Below are 19,977 nucleotides of genomic sequence, written 5' to 3'. Positions count from 1 at the left end.
TCCTTTTTTCGACACGAATCTCATCGGCTACGCTTCACCTCCCACGATCATTGATGGCCTGACTTTCTCCGTGCATCGCATACCCTTCGATCCTTTTCGCCCTCCCCGGTCCTCGCTGTTTCCCTCATCTCCTTACGATGAACTGTTCTCTCTCCTTTTGCTTGGTCTTTTCTGTCACATTTCGAGCCTGGACATATCCTCCATCTTCGTATATCGAGTTTGCGTTTTTAGCGAGCTGTACACTTTTTAGTGTACAGCTCGCTTTCTTTGTCTGCTTTAGGCTTATATTTTGGGTCTATTTCTCGCTTGCACTGGATGCGGGAGTGTTGCAATGCTTTGGAGACTTCCTTTGGGACATACTTAGGCACTTAATACCATTGCATCTTGTCTTTGACTTATTGTTTACATATATAGAGGTACTTAGACACTCCAGGGCTGGTAGGAACATGTGACCTTGAAAAATAAAAATGGCAAGAGCAAAGGACCCATCCATTTTGGGAAGGTACGTGAGACTATAGAAGGATTCCTCCCACCTTTCTTCCTCTTCTCTTCTTCCTCTCCCCAATCCTCCCTGTCTCACCGTAGCCCACCGAGCCAGCGTAGAGGGTGGTCCTCGAAAGACATCAACACCAGTTGTTGAGGCCTTCGAAGGTCCGAATACAAATCAAACTCCCAGTTCTCGTGCGAGTCCTGATAAGTTGGTGACTGAACTCTTGGATTTCAATAGTCACTGGCAGATCCCACGGAATCCATGGATAGGAGGGGTTTCTTAACCCCGCCCTCTCTCACTGTAACTAGTTGTTTACTTGTATGTTGCTATGACGATCTGATCTGTTGTCACATCTTATCACCTGTATGTCTGCCTGTTGGGGCTTGCTTCCTATTCGCTCTTCCTTTTAATGTTGTTTCTTCAATGGTTGTTGACGACTACTACAAGTCAAACATTGAAAGACGCTGTATATTATATACTCAGTTAAAGAATGTCAATTTGTAGAACATAATCACTCTGACAAGCACCGTAGTAACCGACCAGGCTATGGGTTTATAGCAACTATTTTCGAACAGTTCTCACGCTTAAGAAAGATATGTCTCATTGTTATCATAAAAGCTGCATGCAGCCAGGTCTCGACACGCATCCTCGAGCACAGAAGCAACTAAGCACAACCCCATACCTACCTAGGTAGGTATCTCCCTTACTTCTTGCTCACCGGATCAGCGCCAAGAACCCAGCCAATTCCACTAACCAAACCCCCAGTCATCATATTGCTAACCATATCCCTCTTCCTAACACGGCCCTCACTATCCGGCGACAGAGGTCGATCATCATCTCGAGTAACCGACGCCGAACCCTCGGCAGCGCCCCTCAACGGGAAAGCATTCTTGTGCAGTGCCAAAGCCGCGCCACGAGCAACATCAAATAGACCCATTGGTGCCTCATGGCGATGAGAGTTCGGCATTGCAGCGCGGGCGCGGGCGCGTGATGCGCGCTGTCGCTCCGTGTCAAAGGCATCGCGCTCTGAGTCTGAGGGTCCGAATCCGCCCGGGACAGAGGTTAGTATATCGCCTTTTCTGTCCCATAGGTCTTCTTCTTGCTGCTCCTGTGCGCGCAGCGAGGTGAGTTCTTCATCGCAGCGTCGCCAGGCGCCAAGGATTTCCGGGAGTGGATCTGGGGATGGGACGAGGACGAGGGCGAGGGAAAGGAGTTCCATTCGCTGGGAGAGGTGCGAGATTTGAGATTGGAGGGTTGGAGGTGGGTTGGTCGGTGTTGTGGCGCGGTAGCGACCTGCGTTGTAGACGGCGTGCCAGGTGATGTCGTCAGGGATGGATGTTGTGTTTAGGAGAGGTGAGGAGGTTGAGAGGAGGGATGGGGGTGTTAGTCGGGTTAGGATGTAGGAGTAGGCTGTGCCGAAGTCGTTGGAGGATAGAGCAGAGGCGATTGCTAGGGAGGTGATGCGGCGTTCTGCGGTGAGAAGGGCGTGCTCCTTTGTGGGTTTACGGTGGGTTGGCCCGTCTTCGGTTTCGTGTGCCGCTTGCGTGGGCACACCTGCCGCTACTAGGTTTCGACCGATGGAGAGAAGGTCGTCTAGTTTGGTGTAGCTCTTCGCGTTTTGCTCGAGAACTTTCTCAATCAAGAGGATGGGATCGTGATGGACGCGAATGCTGACAGGCTGGAATGGAACACCATGTTGCAGGGTCAGCGAGTAATATGAGAGTGCGTGCGTTGCGGCGATGAGGGCGTGGATCTGCTTGAATACAACAGACTCTGGGAAGTGTGATTCAAAAGATTGTAAACTAAATGTGTCAGCATCAAGTCCATATATCCTCTTTTGGTTGCACCATTTACATGTCATAAGCTCTCTTCATTCCGCCCCGGGTTCGATTTCCGTTGCTTGCATTATCGTACGCTGTGAATATGGCGTCTTGGACCGCAGCTTCCACTTGGGCAGGTTTAAGTGGCATTTTCTTAGAGTTGGTGTAGATATCGATAGCCAATTGATACTCTAGAAACAACATGAGTATTGACAACAAAGAGTGAAATTGGGTCACATTACCTTTAGCTGCCAGCAGCGCTTTCAAGATCTCCGTTTCAACCGTGTCGCGCGGAATCCGCCAGAAAAGTCCATGATATGGTGAAGGTTCATCCCAGGCGTTGTCTGGCTGTTCCGCCTGCCAATCTCGAAGCCAAAGCAACCGTTCTCGAACCTCAGACCAGTCTTGTTTTAAATTCGTTTGCTTCACAGTGGAAGCCACCACACTTTTGAGTTCGGCCAATTGCATTTCCTCGGTGCTGTGAAGGCACGTATTTGCCGCAACCCGGCAGGGAACCAGATGACCAAGTTCGGTCAGTATACGAAGGGAGAGAAGTAAAGCGCTAAGAAACGAGATCGATGAGGGCGACGGTTTTGTAAGAGGATTCGTCGGTCTCAAAAGGGAGTTCTGCAACAGTGATGCGCGGGATGTCGAGGATATTGACTCGGTATCATATTGAACAGATGGCAAGTCTGAGCCAGAAGCGAGGTACAAGCAGTCCTCAAGATCGAGGAGCTTCGCAACCCTCGCCATGACCTGGAACGAGCCCTCCAACACAGTCATCGACGAGTCTGCATGGGCATACACCACAGCAAGACCGGACTGGCCGTATCGAACCCGCAAATCTTTCGCCTGCTCTTCGGACAATTGCGTGCCAGCATTGTCATATCCCCCCAAGTCCACATCTGATGGTCCATCCCAGTGGGTGAATGCGCTCACAACGCTGTCGCGGTCGACAAGACTTCGCGACAGTAGCCATTCGTTCACGTGTTCCCATCCAGCCAATTCAGTTGGTTGGGGTTTCTCGGAGCCTTGGATGAAAGAAACCGAACTCTGTTGGGCTGCTTCGTTAAGTCTTCGCCGTTTTGATCGATTGCCACCATAGAGCCAAGGTCCAATCAGACCCCTCAAGTTGTTAACCAAGTCCATGCTGTTTTCTTCGGGACTAACCAAAGACAGCAGAATGTTGACCGCAGTTTGATCGTCCATAGACTCCAGGATATCAATAGATATGGTTTCGTCGCGATGGGCATAAAATTCGTAGTTCAGTCGAAGCAATGGTAGTAGGCTCGATATCAGCCATGTTCGAATGATTGGCGAGTTCTCGTAGAACGGGAGGATGAGGTCAAGGATAAGGGGCTGCAGTGCTGTTTCTGAGTCAATCAGATGTGCCCGATGAATTAGAAATTTGGTCAAAGGATCTGCTGAAGCTATCTCGTCTTCCTCGTCAGGGCGTTGCAGCGGCCGTAAACGAAGCTTCCGCACGCGCTTTCTTGCGGCCGATTCGGACAAGTCCTGGACGGCAGATGTATTTATCGGTCGGTCTGATGGAAGATTGGAGTGACTTGTCAACGCTTGTAAAACTGATATGTACTGAGAGGGCTCTGTGCTCTCTGGGAGGAAGGTCAAGATGATGCGCAGGAGGCGTTCTAACGGAAAGCAATGGGGAAACTGGGCCTGTAGAGTAGGCAAGTCCACCACATTACCATCTGCGCAGAGTTGGGTAGCTAGTAGAATAGCATGCGCATCGGACAGCTCGTCGAGAGCCATGATCAAGCTAAAGAGGCAAGGCAGTCGAGTGAGGTGGCCTCATAGTTGGTGATGGTCATGTTGCATACGGCGGGGCGCACAGACCAAGTCGGAAACGAAAGGGAAGAGTCGCATCCACCGGCACTTCATCACCACCTTGTTCGCGGTCTCTGTGCCTACCACTTACTCAATTACCTTCTTCTACGCATAAAAATGGCTTCCGGTTATGGTAACAACGGCGGTATGTGCTCATTTTTCCCGTCCCCGGGGAACCTACTCGGGTCCGCGCCGACATGTCCTCGGATCACAACTTGCGGACGCAGTTCCCTCCCCCGCGAATAAAACCGGCTAACGCAGTATGGCTTTTTCTAGGTCCCGGCCGCTGCTACCCCTTCTGGCAAGAGGTTCTTGGTTGCTACGTGGTGAACTCGGGCGATGGTGCGACCGGCAAGAAGAAGTGTGTGCCCGCCCTGGACGATTACTATGAGTGCCTTCACCACCGGAAAGAGGTAAGGGCAATCCCCTTTCGAATGAGTTACCTGCGCAATTGAAGTGATGGACCTGGGTCTAATTATGGGAAATCGGAACAGGCTCTCCGCACTATGAAGATGCAAGCTGCCTACCGCAAGGCTGAGGCCGCACACCCCCGAGAGAACGCCCCCAAGGCTGAACAAATTCGGAGCTTGGGTCTACTTGGGAAGGAAGAGGAGGCAGCTAATGTGTTGAGCCAACGGTGAATGGGAAGGATGTTCTTGTTCTTTTTCAATGCGTGTGATTCCGTGTTTCCGCCCCGGGATGTTTGCCCGGAGCCTGTGACTGTATAGAAACGCTCAGCTGGTTGACTTACAGGTCTGTCAGAGCGAAATGATACTCCAATTCAACGACAAACAGTACTTCATCCTTAATCTCGATGTGCTTGGCCTATAACGGATTTCGGAAATGGCAGATGCTGCTATGTAGGACGAGATATATCCGATCTCAGAAGTCTACTGTACGAGATAAGCTTGGATTATGATTGGCCATAGAGGAACAAGTCGAATTGCCAGTCTCACGGGCCTAGCCGCTTATGCCGGGGCTCTTTGTATCGCTGGTCTTCGCTCTATAATGCTCAAGGAATTATACTTTGAATATTGAATGACACCGTAACCCCATGACTGTATTTGTAACAAAGATCTGGGTTTATAAGCATAATTTATATGCTTGGCTCGAAGGAAAAGGTAAGAAAATAAAGTGTGGAGGTAAAAAATGTTGTCGAGTACAAGGATCTATAAAACGGATATATAGTTCAGCAGGTCGATCAATTTATCAAGGATAGTAGCAAGCTTGGATCGCACATTATATGTTTATACAAGTACAGCTAAGCATCACTTCTCGCATCAAAATCTGATTACCTATCTTTCGAATATCATAAACTATCAGCTACATTGATGTACATGCACTGCTGATCATTCATGATACCTTGAACTTTGAAGAGGCCATCTGGCATGTCTTGGCATTGCTCCCTTCCTTCAAAGTCTTTGAATTAATTCTGAAATAACTCTTTTCCTAAATTATCTGCGGAAGTTCTCTCCATCACAACATCTTGAATATATTGAACTCGGCATTTTTTTGATCAATCTTAATGCTCTATGTCATCCAACGCGTTTCTGGAACTCACGTGATCTTTTCAGCAGCAGAAAAAAAAATCAGCGCGCTGTGAGTGGAAGCCCACCGCCCGCGCTAAACCATAAACGGCCTAGGCGGAGTGACCCAAACATGGACCAGCGCGCCGGGCAGAAGCACCCCCAATGATATAAACCCGGCTGCGTGACCTCGACCCTCGCTCTTGTGTACTAAATCTAAATCCCCCCGCTGACTCAGCATCGCGGCTTGAGGTGTTGGGCGTTTGGTCTTTGTTTTTCATATCGAGGTCCTTCCACCCTAATTGCGCGCTTTGTCGCGCGCAATTGCCCTTTTCTTTGTGTTGTCTTCTTTTTTTTCCTTATTCAAATTGTGCCACATAGTCGGGAGAAAAGTGAAGACCCGCGATGGCTTCCCGGTAAGCCCCTTCAACCAATAACCACGCGTCTGTCACGTGAAAAGCTAACTCATTTTAGACTCGACCGTCTCGTCACGTGAGTATTTCGACCTACTGCGTGCAAGCACGTGAAAACAACGAATTACTGACCAATGAAAATATAGGCTACTCGAGACGGGCAGTACTCAATTGATTCGTAATACTGCTGCTCAGCAGCTTGCAGATGTGCAAAAACAGCATCCAGATGAACTATTCAATCTACTCGGGCGCATTCTGCCTTACCTCAGATCCAAGTCCTGGGATACAAGAACAGCTTCTGCTAAAGCCATTGGACTGATTGTTTCTAACGCAGAAGTTTACGATCCAAACGAGGATGATGGACTCCAAATCAAGTCTGCAGCAGATGAAGATGACGTGGAGATCAAGTCCGAAGTCAAGTCTGAAGAGCCAATCCTGAATGATTTCCTCAAACTGGACACCTTGGACATCCCTTCCGTATTAAAGTACGGTAAGCGGCTGCTCGGTAGTGCGGGCAAGGAGTATGAGTACTCCCTCGCATCTATGGAACCAGCTTCGCGCCTGCAGCACCAAAAGAAGACTCTGACTGCGCGGCTGGGTCTTGAAGGCGAATACCTTGAAGAAGACCTGATCGAGGATATCGAATTGGCTCCTAAAGTGGTAACTCCTGCCACAAAGCATGAACCAAATATTCCTCCAGTCTCTCGTCATAGCACCCTGCATGAACCTCCCTCTCGCCAGCCCTCCTCGCCTCTTGAAAGTGCGGTGAAGGAGGACGGGGGGTTGAGCAAGCGACAGCTCAATCAGCTCAAACGGAAAAACAAGCAGAATGCTAAGATGGGGGCTAACAAAGTCCGTGTCGTGGATCTGTCTTCCCGTCGACAATCCGACAATGTGACGACCCCTGCGGCCACAACTCCCCATCCCATCAAAGCGGAGAATGGAGATGACCAGAACGGCGAAGCAAAGCCTGATTACTTTTCCCTCGAACGCGCCGAAGAAGATGACGACTCTAAGCTTGTTTCTGAATTCAAAGGAACTGCCATCCCAGAACGACCGCTTATCCAGCCAGATATTGTGGAGCAGGGTGCAGGATGGCCTCTAGAACACATGTGTGAATTCTTGAACATGGACATCTTTGACTCAAACTGGGAAGTTAGACATGGTGCTGCAATGGCACTGCGGGAAGTCATCAGGGTCCAGGGCGTGGCAGCTGGCCGGCTGGATGGAAAAAGTCGCTCGGAAAACGATGCACTCAACCGCCGCTGGCTGGATGACCTTTCATGTCGACTACTCTGCGTTCTGATGCTTGACCGATTTGGTGATTACATTTCAGACAATGTGGTTGCCCCAATTCGCGAAACCGTGGGCCAGACTCTCGGTGCTCTTCTCTCACACCTACACCCGAACTCAGTCCGGGCGGTCTACCGATGCCTATACCGGATCATAATGCAGACCGACCTGGGACTGGACCGCCCCGTATGGGAGGTGTGCCATGGTGGTATGATTGGGTTGAGGTACCTTGTTGCAGTTCGAAAGGACTTGCTTGTTAAGGATTCTAGCATGATGGATGGCGTCCTGGAAGCTGTCATGAAAGGCCTGGCTGATTATGATGATGATGTCCGGGCTGTTAGCGCCGCTACACTTGTTCCCATTGCAGAGGAGTTTGTGTCTTCGCGGACTGGCACTCTTGGCCCTCTGATGAACATTGTCTGGGACTGTCTCTCTAATCTGCAGGACGATCTTAGTGCCAGCACAGGTTCTGTGATGGACCTTTTGGCCAAGCTGTGCACATTCTCTCAAGTTCTGGATGCCATGAAGGCTAATGCTGCAGATGACCCGGAAGCGTCCTTTGGAAAACTTGTACCCCGTCTTTACCCATTCCTTCGCCATACCATCACCAGCGTTCGCTCGGCTGTTCTTCGAGCTCTCATGACGTTCTTGAAGTTGGAAGGCGAGGGCACCACGGATTGGGTAGATGGCAAGGCATTGCGGTTGATATTCCAAAATCTCCTCGTGGAGCGCAACGAGGCTGTTTTGAAACTGTCTGGCCAAGTATGGTCTGAACTCCTCAACGTTGTTGAGCTGCGTGGTTCATTCAAATCCGCAGAGGAGTTGTCAGACTCCATCCAGCCTCTTATCGCTCTGACCCTGGGCGCTTTCGGTGTTCCCAGATACCCCATTCCCATGAACGCCTCGCTCTTTATTAAACCGTCTGGTCTGCCATTCTCTATCGCTGCCCCGGCCCCTACCACTTCCAAAGGCTCACCTCCTGCTTCTATTTCAGGCGTGGCTGAGACCAAGGTGGGACGGAGACGTAAATCAGAGAAGAAAGAGAAAGAGCCACCTCCGCCCTCGGCTCACAACGTGGACGGACACATGCTTTCTGGTGATATCGACCTCGTTGGTGCAGATATCATGCTGAGATCCAAGATTTACGCCGCGAAGGCGTTGGGTGAATTGGTATCCTTCTGGGACAAGAATGAACTTCCAAGCCTTTGGCCTGCAATTCTGGATGGTCTTAGTGTTTCTGCTTCCACAACGCAGCTTGCTTCGGCCATGGTCATAGAAGAGTATGCTCGCCAATCCGGACCAGAGAGCAAATACCGCGTGTCTTTATGTGACCGGCTTCGACCAATTCTCGAAGACGAGCGCCCATCCTGGTATGCGGACATTGCCTGCTACCTTCATGTCGCGCGCTCCCAGTGCCATTCATTGTTAAATACTTTCCGGGATCATGCGCATGTAGCACCTTCTCGGCTGCCAACTTTGGCCGTGGTCGTCCAGGGCGACTCAGAAGCTGGGCCCAATGCATTTTCCTTGGCTGATGCGGAGAAAATTGTTGGTCCTGACTTTGATCGACTGAAGAAAAACCTCACACCAGCCCAACGAATCACCGCTACCCAAGTCTTGAACGACACCCGTACCACTGCACAATCCGCCGTGGAGGAGGCACGACTGATGAGGGAACAGCGGGACATGCGTGTTCTAGCTGCCACCGCTGGTGCCCTGGTCGCATTGCGGGATATCCCCAAGAAGCCTGGTCACATCATCAAGGGCATGATGGACAGTGTCAAGAAAGAGGAGAATGTGGAACTTCAGCAGCGCTCTGCGACAGCAGTGGCAGGCCTTATAGAACACTATACAGCTGCCACGAAGCGTGGGCCAGTGGACAAAATCATTGGAAACTTGGTCAAATACTGCTGTGTGGACACTTCCGAGACACCCGAATTCCTGCACAATGTGCAATTGGAGAAATCAATCTTGTCGCTACGCAAAGAAGAAGATCGACGCGACCATCCCGATGCCGCCAAATTCGAAAGAGAGGCAAGAGAGGCACGGATTATGCGTCGTGGTGCGAAGGATGCGCTGGAGCAGCTGGCAGTCAAGTTCGGTCCTGAGCTTTTGGAGAAGGTTCCCAATCTTGCGAAATTGGTTGAACGGCCATTGAGAGACGCTTTGACAGGGGATGATCTCCCCGAGGACATCACCAATCCAGAGAATGAACTTGGTCAAGAAATTGTGGATGGTCTGTCTACATTGCGGGCTCTGCTGCCCAAGTTCGATCCGGGTCTCCACGAATGGGTTATCGAACTTATGCCAATTATCGCTAAGGGTTTGCAGTGCCGACTTTCTGTCATTCGCTACGCAGCAGCCAAATGTTTCGCTACAATCTGTAGTGTTATCACCGTCAAGGGCATGACGATGCTGGTTGAAAAGGTCTTACCAATTATTAACAATGGGCTAGATGTCAATCACCGCCAAGGTGCCATTGAGTGCATTTACCACCTGATCCACGTTATGGAAGACAGAATTCTCCCCTATGTCATATTCCTGGTGGTTCCTGTCCTTGGCCGAATGAGCGACTCCGACAACGACGTTCGTCTTCTAGCAACGACATCATTCGCCACCCTTGTTAAACTGGTTCCCCTGGAGGCCGGTATTCCCGACCCCCCTGGCTTCTCAGCAGAGTTGCTCGAGGGCCGTGACCGAGAAAGGAAGTTCATGTCCCAGATGCTGGACGTCCGTAAGGTTGAGCCATTCGAAATTCCAGTCGCGATCAAGGCTGAGCTCCGACCTTACCAGCAAGATGGTGTCAATTGGCTTGCTTTCCTCAATCGTTACAACCTCCATGGTATTCTTTGCGACGACATGGGTCTTGGAAAGACCCTGCAGACAATCTGCATCGTGGCAAGTGACCATCATATGCGAGCGGAGGAGTTCGCCAAGAGCCAATCGACAGACTCTCGAAAACTGCCTTCCTTGATTGTCTGTCCGCCGTCACTCTCTGGACACTGGCAGCAGGAAGTCAAACAGTATGCTCCATTCCTCAGTTGCATTGCATATGTCGGCCCTCCCGCCGAACGGTCGAGACTTCAACCCCTGCTGGCCACCACAGATGTTATTGTAACTTCCTACGATGTTTGCCGCAACGACAACGACATTCTCTGCCCTATCAATTTCAACTACTGTGTGCTCGACGAGGGCCATCTGATCAAGAACCCCAAGGCCAAGATCACGTCTTCGGTCAAAAAGTTAGCCAGCAACCACCGTCTGATCTTGTCTGGTACTCCAATCCAGAACAACGTCCTCGAACTATGGTCGCTGTTTGACTTCTTGATGCCCGGTTTCTTGGGAACAGAGAAGGTCTTCTTGGATCGGTTTGCCAAGCCCATTGCAGCGAGCCGTTTCAGCAAATCCTCTTCCAAGGAGCAGGAGGCTGGTGCTTTAGCAATCGAGGCACTGCACAAACAGGTCTTGCCATTCCTACTCCGTCGTCTGAAAGAGGAAGTCTTGAATGACCTCCCACCCAAGATTATCCAGAACTACTACTGCGATCCCAGTGAGCTCCAGAAGAAACTGTTCGAGGACTTCTCCAAGAAGGAGCAGAAGGAGCTGGCAGACAAGGTGGGCAGCGCAGACCGAGGCGATAAAGAGCATATCTTCCAGGCGCTTCAATACATGCGACGTCTATGTAACTCTCCTGCCTTGGTTGTCAAAGAAGGCCACAAGCAGTACAACGAGGTGCAGTCATTCTTGAATGCCAAGCGTTCGAACATCAGAGATCTTTCCCACGCGCCCAAGCTAAATGCCCTGAAAGATTTGCTAGTGGATTGCGGCATTGGCCTTGATCACACTGCAGAGGGCGAACTCGATACAGGCGCAAGCTATGTCAGCCCCCACAGAGCCCTTGTGTTCTGTCAGATGAAGGAGATGTTAGACATTGTGCAGAACGATGTCCTTAAGAAACTCCTCCCCTCCGTTCAATACCTTCGCCTGGATGGAGGCGTGGAAGCAACCAAGCGCCAGGACATCGTTAACCGATTCAACACCGATCCCAGTTACGACGTTCTACTCCTGACCACCAGTGTTGGTGGATTGGGTCTCAACCTTACTGGTGCAGACACCGTCATTTTCGTGGAGCATGACTGGAACCCGCAGAAAGATATCCAGGCTATGGATCGTGCCCATCGTATCGGACAAAAGAAGGTTGTCAACGTGTACCGCCTGATCACGCGAGGCACCCTGGAGGAGAAGATCCTGAAGTAAGTTATTATTCCACATGAACTCCACAGATGTACAAAGACTAACATAAACCCATCACAGCTTGCAACGATTCAAGATCGACGTCGCCTCTACCGTGGTCAATCAACAGAACGCCGGGCTTGGAACAATGGACACGGACCAACTGCTTGACTTGTTCAATCTCGGCGAAACGGCAGAAACAGCCGAGAAGCCAAGCGATACAGCCGGCAATGAAGTCGACATGGTCGATATTGACGGCGAGGTCAAGGAGAAGGGCAAGAAGGGCTGGCTCGACGATCTGGGCGAGCTCTGGGATGATCGCCAGTACCAGGAAGAATACAACCTGGATTCGTTCCTGGAAACCATGAAAAACTGATACTGCGCCGCACATCCCCGAATCGAGCAATCCAGGCTCGATGTCTACCTCTCTTTCCATGCAAGTCGACTGCATATCTACCATTTCCCGTTCCCCTGCGTTTTATTCACATCTTTACGCCTCTTCGACTCAACCCCCGAAAACTACCCCATATCCTCACAACCCCCAAATGATTGTCATGCTTAATGTCACTGTACCATTCTCCGTCCTATACCATGGAGGCTCTTGTCTACACGGCAGACCGGAGCATAATCGCTTATTTCGTATCTGTTCTACCGCTGGGAAGGCCCTCTGATTTCTGCTCGTTCTTTCTATCATTCTTCGAACCCTTCATGTATTGCTAGCTTTTTTGATCTCTCCCTACGATGGATGGAGATTCTAATTCCTGTATGTTGTACATAGCAAATCCCTTGATTCATCCACAACCTTGATATCTCTTTTTTGTAAATCAAAGATGGCGTAAAATAGCGGCTCGGTCACTATAGTTAGTGATATTAATAGCCTAGAAAGCATACAACTGACTACACGTATCTATCGCCTACTATTTCTTTATCACAGAACATTGAATTGAATTGAAATTTGTTTAATAACAATACACACACAGAAATGAAAATACCGTGGCATCCTCCAACGGCAATAGCCCGAAAGCATAACTGCAAACGCCATATTTCCCACAAAAGGGACTCCCTGAGAAACAGGCAAGAGAGAGCAAAAACACCAGACACGAAAAGAAGATATTCCGTAAGGCGGGGAGGGTCCGAAGGCCCCCAAAAATGTTAAGTGTAGATACAAATCAAGAATGGAAATGTTGGTTCGTTGACACTGCAGGAGAGCATTACTGCAGCGTAGGCTGGACTGCCATGGTCCAGGAAAAAAAAGGCAGTAACAAAAACCGGATACTGGGTTGATCATAAGGCTGAAAAAGAAAAAACAACAATTCATCAGAGACGCGGCCTAACGCGCCAGGCGTGTGCCCACCAGGTCATTGTGTATTTAGGCATGTCCTTTCGGCTTCGAAAGCATGTTTAGACGGCTCATGCTGAGAACACTACGACTCTTTTGCGTGCTAGCGGGAGTGCCAACTTTGCCAGAAGAAGGACGCACAGGAGTCTTGGTAAGACGTTTCTTAACCGGGCTTGGAGTAGGCGGGTTGGACTTGAACCTCTTGGTGTTGCGCTCATCAGACCGCACATCGGTAGGCGGCAGGTTCTCACTATTTGCGGTCCTGGGAGCATCCTCGTCATTGACTTCATCGCGGTGCCTCTTTTTATTGGTAATGCCATGAGCAATGCCATGAGCTACCACAGGAAGCTCCGGAGCGGACTGTTCACCGGCATTCGATTTCCGAACATGACGAATGGACTTGAATCCAGAGGTAGAAGTATTGGAAGGTAAGACAGTTGACTTCTTCTCGGGAGTGAGAGCCGGGAGAGTAGGATAGACCACATCTCCGGTCATAGAACGACGCTGAGCGGAAGGTGCCTTGGAAGGAGAGGGTGAAGCGACAGCAAGTTCATGACGAGACTTGACACTCGGAGTGAATTCAACGTGCTTCTTCGGCGAAGGGGTTGGAGCAGAGTCGCTCACATCGCCAGCTCCTCCAAAGAGTGAGTTGGGATTGAAATCTGGCGCCGCAACATGAGTTCCAGACGCGATTTTGGCAGGGTCACGGGAGAAGAGTGGCTGGCGCCGACGAAGAATAGACCTAAGGTTACCAAGGGTGGGCAATTTGTTCTTGAGGCGTGGGTTAAAATCAGTGCGAGGAGTTCGAGGCGAGGCCATGGTTTTGGCAGCCGGAGAGAATTTCAAGGATGGAATCATTGAGGTCTTAGGCGCCTTGATGCTGGTAGAGGTCGTACGAGCGAGAGAAGCATGCGTAGGAGTCATGAGGGAACTGCGAACGCCTGTGCGAGGGCGAGGGCGAGGACCTGCGGGTCGGCGAGGAGTTTCGACCTTCTGTGTTTGATCCTTCAGAGATTCATGACGAGTGGATGTATCTTCGCTTTGATCACGCTTGACACGCTTAGCTGTTGTAGCGGCGGTGGGAGCAGACAGGTTTGAGGTCTTGGTGGCAGAGCGAGGTGACGAGTTCTGGCTCTCTGGCTCGTCAAGCTGCGCCTTGGACTTGGACCGCTTCAAGGACTTGGTAACAGGCTGGAAGCGACCAGGAGTAGCGCGGAAAGATGAAGCGTGACCAGCGATGGAGTCCATCTTTCTGAATTCGGCCATGTGGATGTCGCTGAAGCGGTTGGCCTTGCCCTTTGGCATGGCGATCTTCCGGTCTCCATGAATTTGTTCGGCCCCGTGATCTTCATTTTCTTGCTTTGATCCGCTCTCGACCATTTGCGCCTTGATGCGAGCAGCGTCGGCACGGACGCTTTCCATGAGCTGTTTGGCCTCGTCGCTGAGTTCCATCTCCTGGGAGTGAAACTTGTATTCGAATCCTGGGGTCCCAAACTGGTCTGTCGCGGGAGACGCCTTGGATTTGGTCGGGGTGTTGTCACTGATGCTATGCTTGACTACATTGCCATTGGCATCTTTCTTGATCGGATTGAATCCAAGGAGGAGGCCTGAATCTGCGTGCTTGGTCGTGCTCTGCTGCGCCTTGCTGGGGTGCATTTCTTCGCGGGATGGACGAGGCGCGGTCACACTAGTGGGGGTCCTCATACTAGTGCGCTTTTTCTGAGCAGACGCGAGAGGAGTTTTTTGAGAAGGAGTTTTGGCAAGGGGGGTTTGAATGTGTGGGAGTTCGGAGCTGTCAGGTTCCTCGCGTTCGGTAACAGAGGGAAGTCTGGAAGCTGCAACTGCGACTGGCTGAGGGGTCATGTCTTCAACCTGAACAAAACAATAGGAGTTAGTTTACCTCAATTTCAACGGTTGCCAGGACTCTCCCACAACAGGCGATACTATGCTACTCACATCTGGGGAATTCTGGGCGCGACGAATGCGCGCGGAACGGCGGACCGCCATGATTAAAAACACAAATGCAAGGAATCAATAGATAACAGAAGATTGCAGAAGAAGCAGGGGTAAATGGGTTGAGACAGGGTGTGGGGAGACAAAATCGAAGCTCAAAAAGTAAACAACGCGCTTGACGTCAGATGACTCAGCATCAACGCTTCCCCTCTAGGGGTTAGAGCTTTCATACTTCATGCTCTTGTCATCTTCAGCTTTCGAATTTACTATTTCCCTTCTAATTTTAGAAAGCAATAGCCCATGGCATTTTATATATACTGCTAACATTACATCTGAGATATGTAAGCACTGTCTCAACCGGTAGCCTTTCTGCCTAGTATCATCAAGTTCAATAACATAAATCCAATTCTTCTATTGGAAAAAGAAATGAATTCCATGGTAGTTAATTAGTTAACTGACTAGAACCTCAAGCCTGATCCCTAAGGCAAATACATCGGCTAACTAACTGGTTAGATTACCTTCGGGTCACTCCCTTTCGGTTTTCTACTCAACAATTTCCGAGTACCCGCTGTTTAGGACTGCAACAATGAGCGCCAATGGAAGAAAGAGGAATAACGTGGCGCTCGACTCTCGTCGTAAAGTGAAACGGGGGAGAAAACCAACTTCCTGTTCCCAATGTCATGCTAGGAAGCAGAAATGTGACAGAGAACTGCCTTGTTCTCGTTGTATACAGCGTGGTGTTCCTTAACTATGTCATTGGCCCGAAAATGAGAAGGGCCATGAGATGGCACCAGAAAGAGCGAGCACAGCAGGTACCGGATATTCCTGCTCAAAAAACATAGATCATGGCTAACGAATTTTATAGCAGATACCCAGGGCACAGAGCTAGGGCAGTTGTATATTGCCCGGGGAGCACCTAGCTTCTTCGGTAATTCATACTTTGGTCACCAGGTGGCAGCGCGCATGATTCAGGAATCAGCTCCAGATCTACCCCCTATGAGCTTGCTGTCTAGCAAGGATTCTTTGCAATCATTTAGAAATGACTCTGGGCCGTTTTCCCAAGTTTGGGATCTACTTGGTCTCTTACCGCGGAATAAAGTGACTGTTGATCGTCTAATTGAAAAGTTCCTGACCGAGATCAACTGGGCTATTGATACGGTTCATCCCGACACCTTCAGAGCTCAATTTGCAGAATTCTGGGGCCGAAAATTTGGATTCGACGAAATTGCTGGAGTAGATCTTCGCTGGCTTGCTCTCCTGTTTATTATTCTCGCTTTTAGCGTGCTTTTGGACAGTCCTACGACCTCTTCTCCCGAAAAGCGGAAAGAAAGCGAAGAAGCTTCTCTTCGTTTCTACTGGGCAGCCAGGAGAGCGATCGTTATCTCACCCTCTTTTCACGGCGAGAGCTTAGATCTTGTCAGAGCAGGTTTGATGGTTACACGATATCTGCTATACACTCGACAAGCAGCAGAGAGTTGGCTCACTATCAGCTTTGCCATGCGCATGGCCCAAGCACAAGGCATGCACATAGATGGAGAAAAATGGGGGTTGTCGAGAAAAGCCACTGAAACCAGAAGACGCATTTGGAGCAATCTTTACTTGCTTGATAAGACTATTGCTCTCGCTCTCGGCAGACCATACGCGATCTCGGATCATATGTGTCTTATCAAAGCACCGGATAATGTATGGCTGGATGGATTGACTGATGAAGAGTCCTCTCTTGCGACATCTCATCCATTGAGCTATCCTACAATGAGCACAGTCGCACTTCTCGGCAGTGGTCTAGGTAAAATTGCAGGCGAAATCCAAGATCGGTGCTTTGGTTTATATCCTGCATCGTACGATATGGTAATCGAGATGGATAACAAGCTTGTTACTTGGAAAGAGCAACTCCCATCCTATTTTGCCGTGGAAGATCCCGACCTCTCACTGGATGAGTTGCATACATATTTACCTTGGCATCGTCTCTATCTGCACTCTGCTTTCCATTTTGCCAGAATCACTTTGCACCGACCTTATCTTCTGCGCGAGTCCATGACAAACCGTTTCAGTCTTAGTCACGAGGCATGCATCTCATCGGCATCTTCCGATCTGAAAATCAGATTGCAGTCCTTGAACTATGGAACCTCAGAAAATATGAGGTGGACACTAGGAACCCACAATATGTTCAATAGTGCTTTCATCCTGGGTATTATCGCTGTGCGCCGACCCATTGCCCCCCAGACTGCGGCAATCCTGAACGATCTTGAGGAATATTGCGAAAGATTACGGAAGGATGTTTGGCTAAATGAGTTTGGTCTCGCGGAGGTTAAAGTGGTAGAGTTGTGTATAATCCGTACCACTGGACTCGCCCAAGCCAACGACCAGCCAGGTGATCAGGCCCCAATGAGCTCACCCGAAATATTGCCAGACTTTATGGAACAGGATCGTGAAAGGAACCCAGTGATGCCGGCGCCTATGAATATTGAGTCTATTGCAGCGGCCGGCCACCCACCTGACTCTTCGCCCGATATGATGTGGCCTGCAGTCTGGGAAGATCAGAACTTCGCATTCCCACAGGCTGCTGATCTAGAAACCTGGGAGCAAATGATCTCCGAAATTGCATATCACACTTAATACATCTAAAATGACTACCAATATGTCTTGACATGGCCGTACAAACGTCCAATTATCCTTCTAGTACTATAGTTGATAGTTTTGGATTATATATCCCCCTTATTATATGATTTGATCTGAATATTTGGTATAAAAGATGGAATATTCACAGGATATAGCGGAAGTCCGGATGGAAATCTCCGCCTTTCTTTTCATATGAACCCGAGCTGATAATGTGCTCCCTCTCCTCCGGCGACAGTTGGTCTCGTTTCTTATTGTGGTAACGGAGCAAAGCCCACATACCAGCATTACCAAAGAATGCCAGACAGATAGTAGCAAGGGAAACAGAGTGACCAACTACATATCGTCCATTTACGGGTGACTTGTAGATTTGTCCAGCCTTGAATATGTTAGCTTGACGTACCACAGACCACGTTAATATGATACTCCACTCACAATCAAACCAGCGCAATTTCCAATAGTCTGCTGGAGGCCTACTCCCATGGCACGCTTATAATAGCCAGAATGGCTGTTGGCGTTCCAACTGACTCCGAGTCCAACAACAGCGTAAATACTAGGAAGATTAACAACTGCTCAACAAATATACCAGCGGAAAACACATACCCAGTGACACACACGTATGTCGCAAAATATAATGGACCTCGCGCCTGGACATCCACTCCCAACAGCATGGCATATCCAACAGCTGTCACCAGACATAGCGGGACCATGAAGGCAGCTCGCATGCGCACTCTGTCGGAGAAATGGGCAACGACCAGGTAAAATGCAGAGGCCCAGATGTATACGGGAACAGTGAGAAGTTGTGTCTTGACCGAATCAAACCCAAAACCTCGGATAATAGTAGGTAGGAAGGTGCTGAACCCGAAGGAACAAGTGTTGACACAAATTTGGTTGAAGGAGGTGAGCCAGCTCTTGGGGTCTCTTAGTGTTTTCCACACTTCCTTTATATCAAATTCTTCAGTTTCAGCGTACCGTGCCGACTGTTGCATGCGCATGCGCATCAGCTCTTTATCTTCTTTATTCAAGAAGTAAGCAGTTTCGAAGTCGTTTGGAAGGAGGAAGAACGTGGCGATACCAACGACGGCACTCATGATGCCTTCCACGATGAAAAGCCATCTCCAGCCTTCAAGGCCGGCGGCACCATCTAGACGAACCAGTCCGAAGGCGAGTCTAAAATCCATATTAGTTACCGTTGTTCGGATTTGTTTGATAGAATAGGGAGAGTTGCGCATACAATCCACCGAAGCCTCCACTCAGAGCAGCGGAGACGAACAGATACGAAATTCTCTGTGCCTGTTCCTCGCGCTTGTAAAAGGTGGTCAAGAGGACAGTCAAGCATCTGCGCAATGATTAGTTTCTATCCAGGATATTCTTATCAAGGCAGCGGGTAGTCTCACGGAAATAAGCCACTCTCAAAGACACCAAGAAAGAGTCTGGTGATATAAAGCCCGGCAACATTCTTGATAAATCCAGCAGCCAAGATGGATGCACTGAAGCCAATGATCAATGCCGAGATAAGTCTGTTTGGGCGTAATTTCTTGAGGAGCATAGAGAACGGGATCTCAAAGAAGACGTAGGTTGCGTAAAACAACGACACGGCATCTGGTTTGGTATTGTTAGCTATAGCTTCGAATACTGGGCAGGGCATGATCTCACTTCCTAGTTCATTGCCAACTAGACCAATATCTTCCTGTAAGAGGGGAGTCAGTAACCCGTTGTGTCACAAAGCGTGAATTCAACTTTACCGGCATTCCAGCAACAGCTGCATTTCTAGCCAGGAGTTAGCGATAGGAACTCTTGATGTGTGGATGGAAAGCTTACCCCAAGTTGCTTCGATCAAGATATGCAACCAAGAAAATGAGCATCACCAAAGGACAAATGCAGAGATCAAGTTTCCATAGTAGTTTTCTTTCTCGGACGGGGTCAACTACAAAGTTGCCCATCTGAACATCGTGATCCGATGATATGTCGGTTTTGATATCTATCTCCTTCATTTTGAATGTAAATTTATCGTAAGTTGGGTCCATTCCCATCTATTCTTATATACACCTGTGGACGGAAATTATACAAGCGTTATCAATCGGCAAATCGGTTTATTCGAAAACTTGGCGGGAAGGATTTCCCGAACCATTTAGGCCGTGACCAATCAAAGTCTGTGTCACAGATAAGCTGGGGGATAAGCCGGTGGTGAAGGCTTTTCTTGCATTAGCTCGTAATCTCCTGGGCATTTTAAGCTTAAAATGGCATATTGGCTTATATCCCCCAAATTATCATCATTTTAACTACCTCGATTGTTTCATTTTCTCACACTTACAATGTATATCAGCTATCACGGGACATACAGCCCTATCTTTCCCCCAAATTGGTTTCCCCGCATTTTATTGTCTTGGCGTCGGCAAATAACAAACTTTGACTTATCTTATCTACAAATTTCCCGATCAATTTCCCG

General features: G+C 49.4%; 6 protein-coding genes across 6 annotated transcripts; 3 read left to right on the top strand and 3 right to left on the bottom strand.

Annotated features, from left to right (window-relative positions):
- Positions 1–1,193: 1,193 nt before the first annotated feature.
- On the bottom strand, positions 1,194–4,080 carry PGRI_041560 (secretory pathway Sec39 family protein; the record flags this gene model as incomplete). Its single annotated transcript, XM_040791869.1, has 3 exons — positions 1,194–2,292; positions 2,345–2,501; positions 2,553–4,080. The coding sequence occupies 3 exons, from the start codon at positions 4,078–4,080 to the stop codon at positions 1,194–1,196; spliced, it is 2,784 nt and encodes a 927-aa protein (XP_040643779.1).
- A 192-nt stretch (positions 4,081–4,272) lies between these two features.
- Positions 4,273–4,796, top strand: PGRI_041550 (uncharacterized protein; the record flags this gene model as incomplete). Its single annotated transcript, XM_040791868.1, has 3 exons — positions 4,273–4,300; positions 4,432–4,568; positions 4,650–4,796. The coding sequence occupies 3 exons, from the start codon at positions 4,273–4,275 to the stop codon at positions 4,794–4,796; spliced, it is 312 nt and encodes a 103-aa protein (XP_040643778.1).
- A 1,290-nt stretch (positions 4,797–6,086) lies between these two features.
- PGRI_041540 (DNA-binding ATPase) lies at positions 6,087–11,996 on the top strand (the record flags this gene model as incomplete). The annotated part of the gene is made up of 4 exons (XM_040791867.1): positions 6,087–6,097; positions 6,156–6,173; positions 6,241–11,640; positions 11,702–11,996. 4 exons carry the CDS (start codon positions 6,087–6,089, stop codon positions 11,994–11,996), a joined length of 5,724 nt encoding a protein of 1,907 aa, XP_040643777.1.
- A 993-nt stretch (positions 11,997–12,989) lies between these two features.
- Positions 12,990–14,966, bottom strand: PGRI_041530 (uncharacterized protein; the record flags this gene model as incomplete). The annotated part of the gene is made up of 2 exons (XM_040791866.1): positions 12,990–14,831; positions 14,916–14,966. The coding sequence occupies 2 exons, from the start codon at positions 14,964–14,966 to the stop codon at positions 12,990–12,992; spliced, it is 1,893 nt and encodes a 630-aa protein (XP_040643776.1).
- A 909-nt stretch (positions 14,967–15,875) lies between these two features.
- PGRI_041520 (fungal specific transcription factor domain-containing protein) lies at positions 15,876–17,528 on the top strand (the record flags this gene model as incomplete). Its single annotated transcript, XM_040791865.1, has 1 exon — positions 15,876–17,528. One exon carries the CDS (start codon positions 15,876–15,878, stop codon positions 17,526–17,528), a length of 1,653 nt encoding a protein of 550 aa, XP_040643775.1.
- Positions 17,529–17,673: 145 nt separating this feature from the next.
- PGRI_041510 (Major facilitator superfamily domain, general substrate transporter) lies at positions 17,674–19,522 on the bottom strand (the record flags this gene model as incomplete). Its single annotated transcript, XM_040791864.1, has 7 exons — positions 17,674–17,907; positions 17,964–18,081; positions 18,132–18,698; positions 18,763–18,867; positions 18,926–19,218; positions 19,274–19,298; positions 19,350–19,522. The coding sequence occupies 7 exons, from the start codon at positions 19,520–19,522 to the stop codon at positions 17,674–17,676; spliced, it is 1,515 nt and encodes a 504-aa protein (XP_040643774.1).
- Positions 19,523–19,977: the final 455 nt, after the last annotated feature.

This window comes from Penicillium griseofulvum (genome assembly GCF_001561935.1).
Source record: "Penicillium griseofulvum strain PG3 chromosome Unknown contig_89, whole genome shotgun sequence".
Classification (NCBI taxonomy): Eukaryota; Fungi; Ascomycota; class Eurotiomycetes; order Eurotiales; family Aspergillaceae; genus Penicillium; species Penicillium griseofulvum.
The sequence above is the reverse complement of the archived record's forward strand: the minus strand, read 5'-3'. Positions and strand labels throughout refer to the sequence as shown.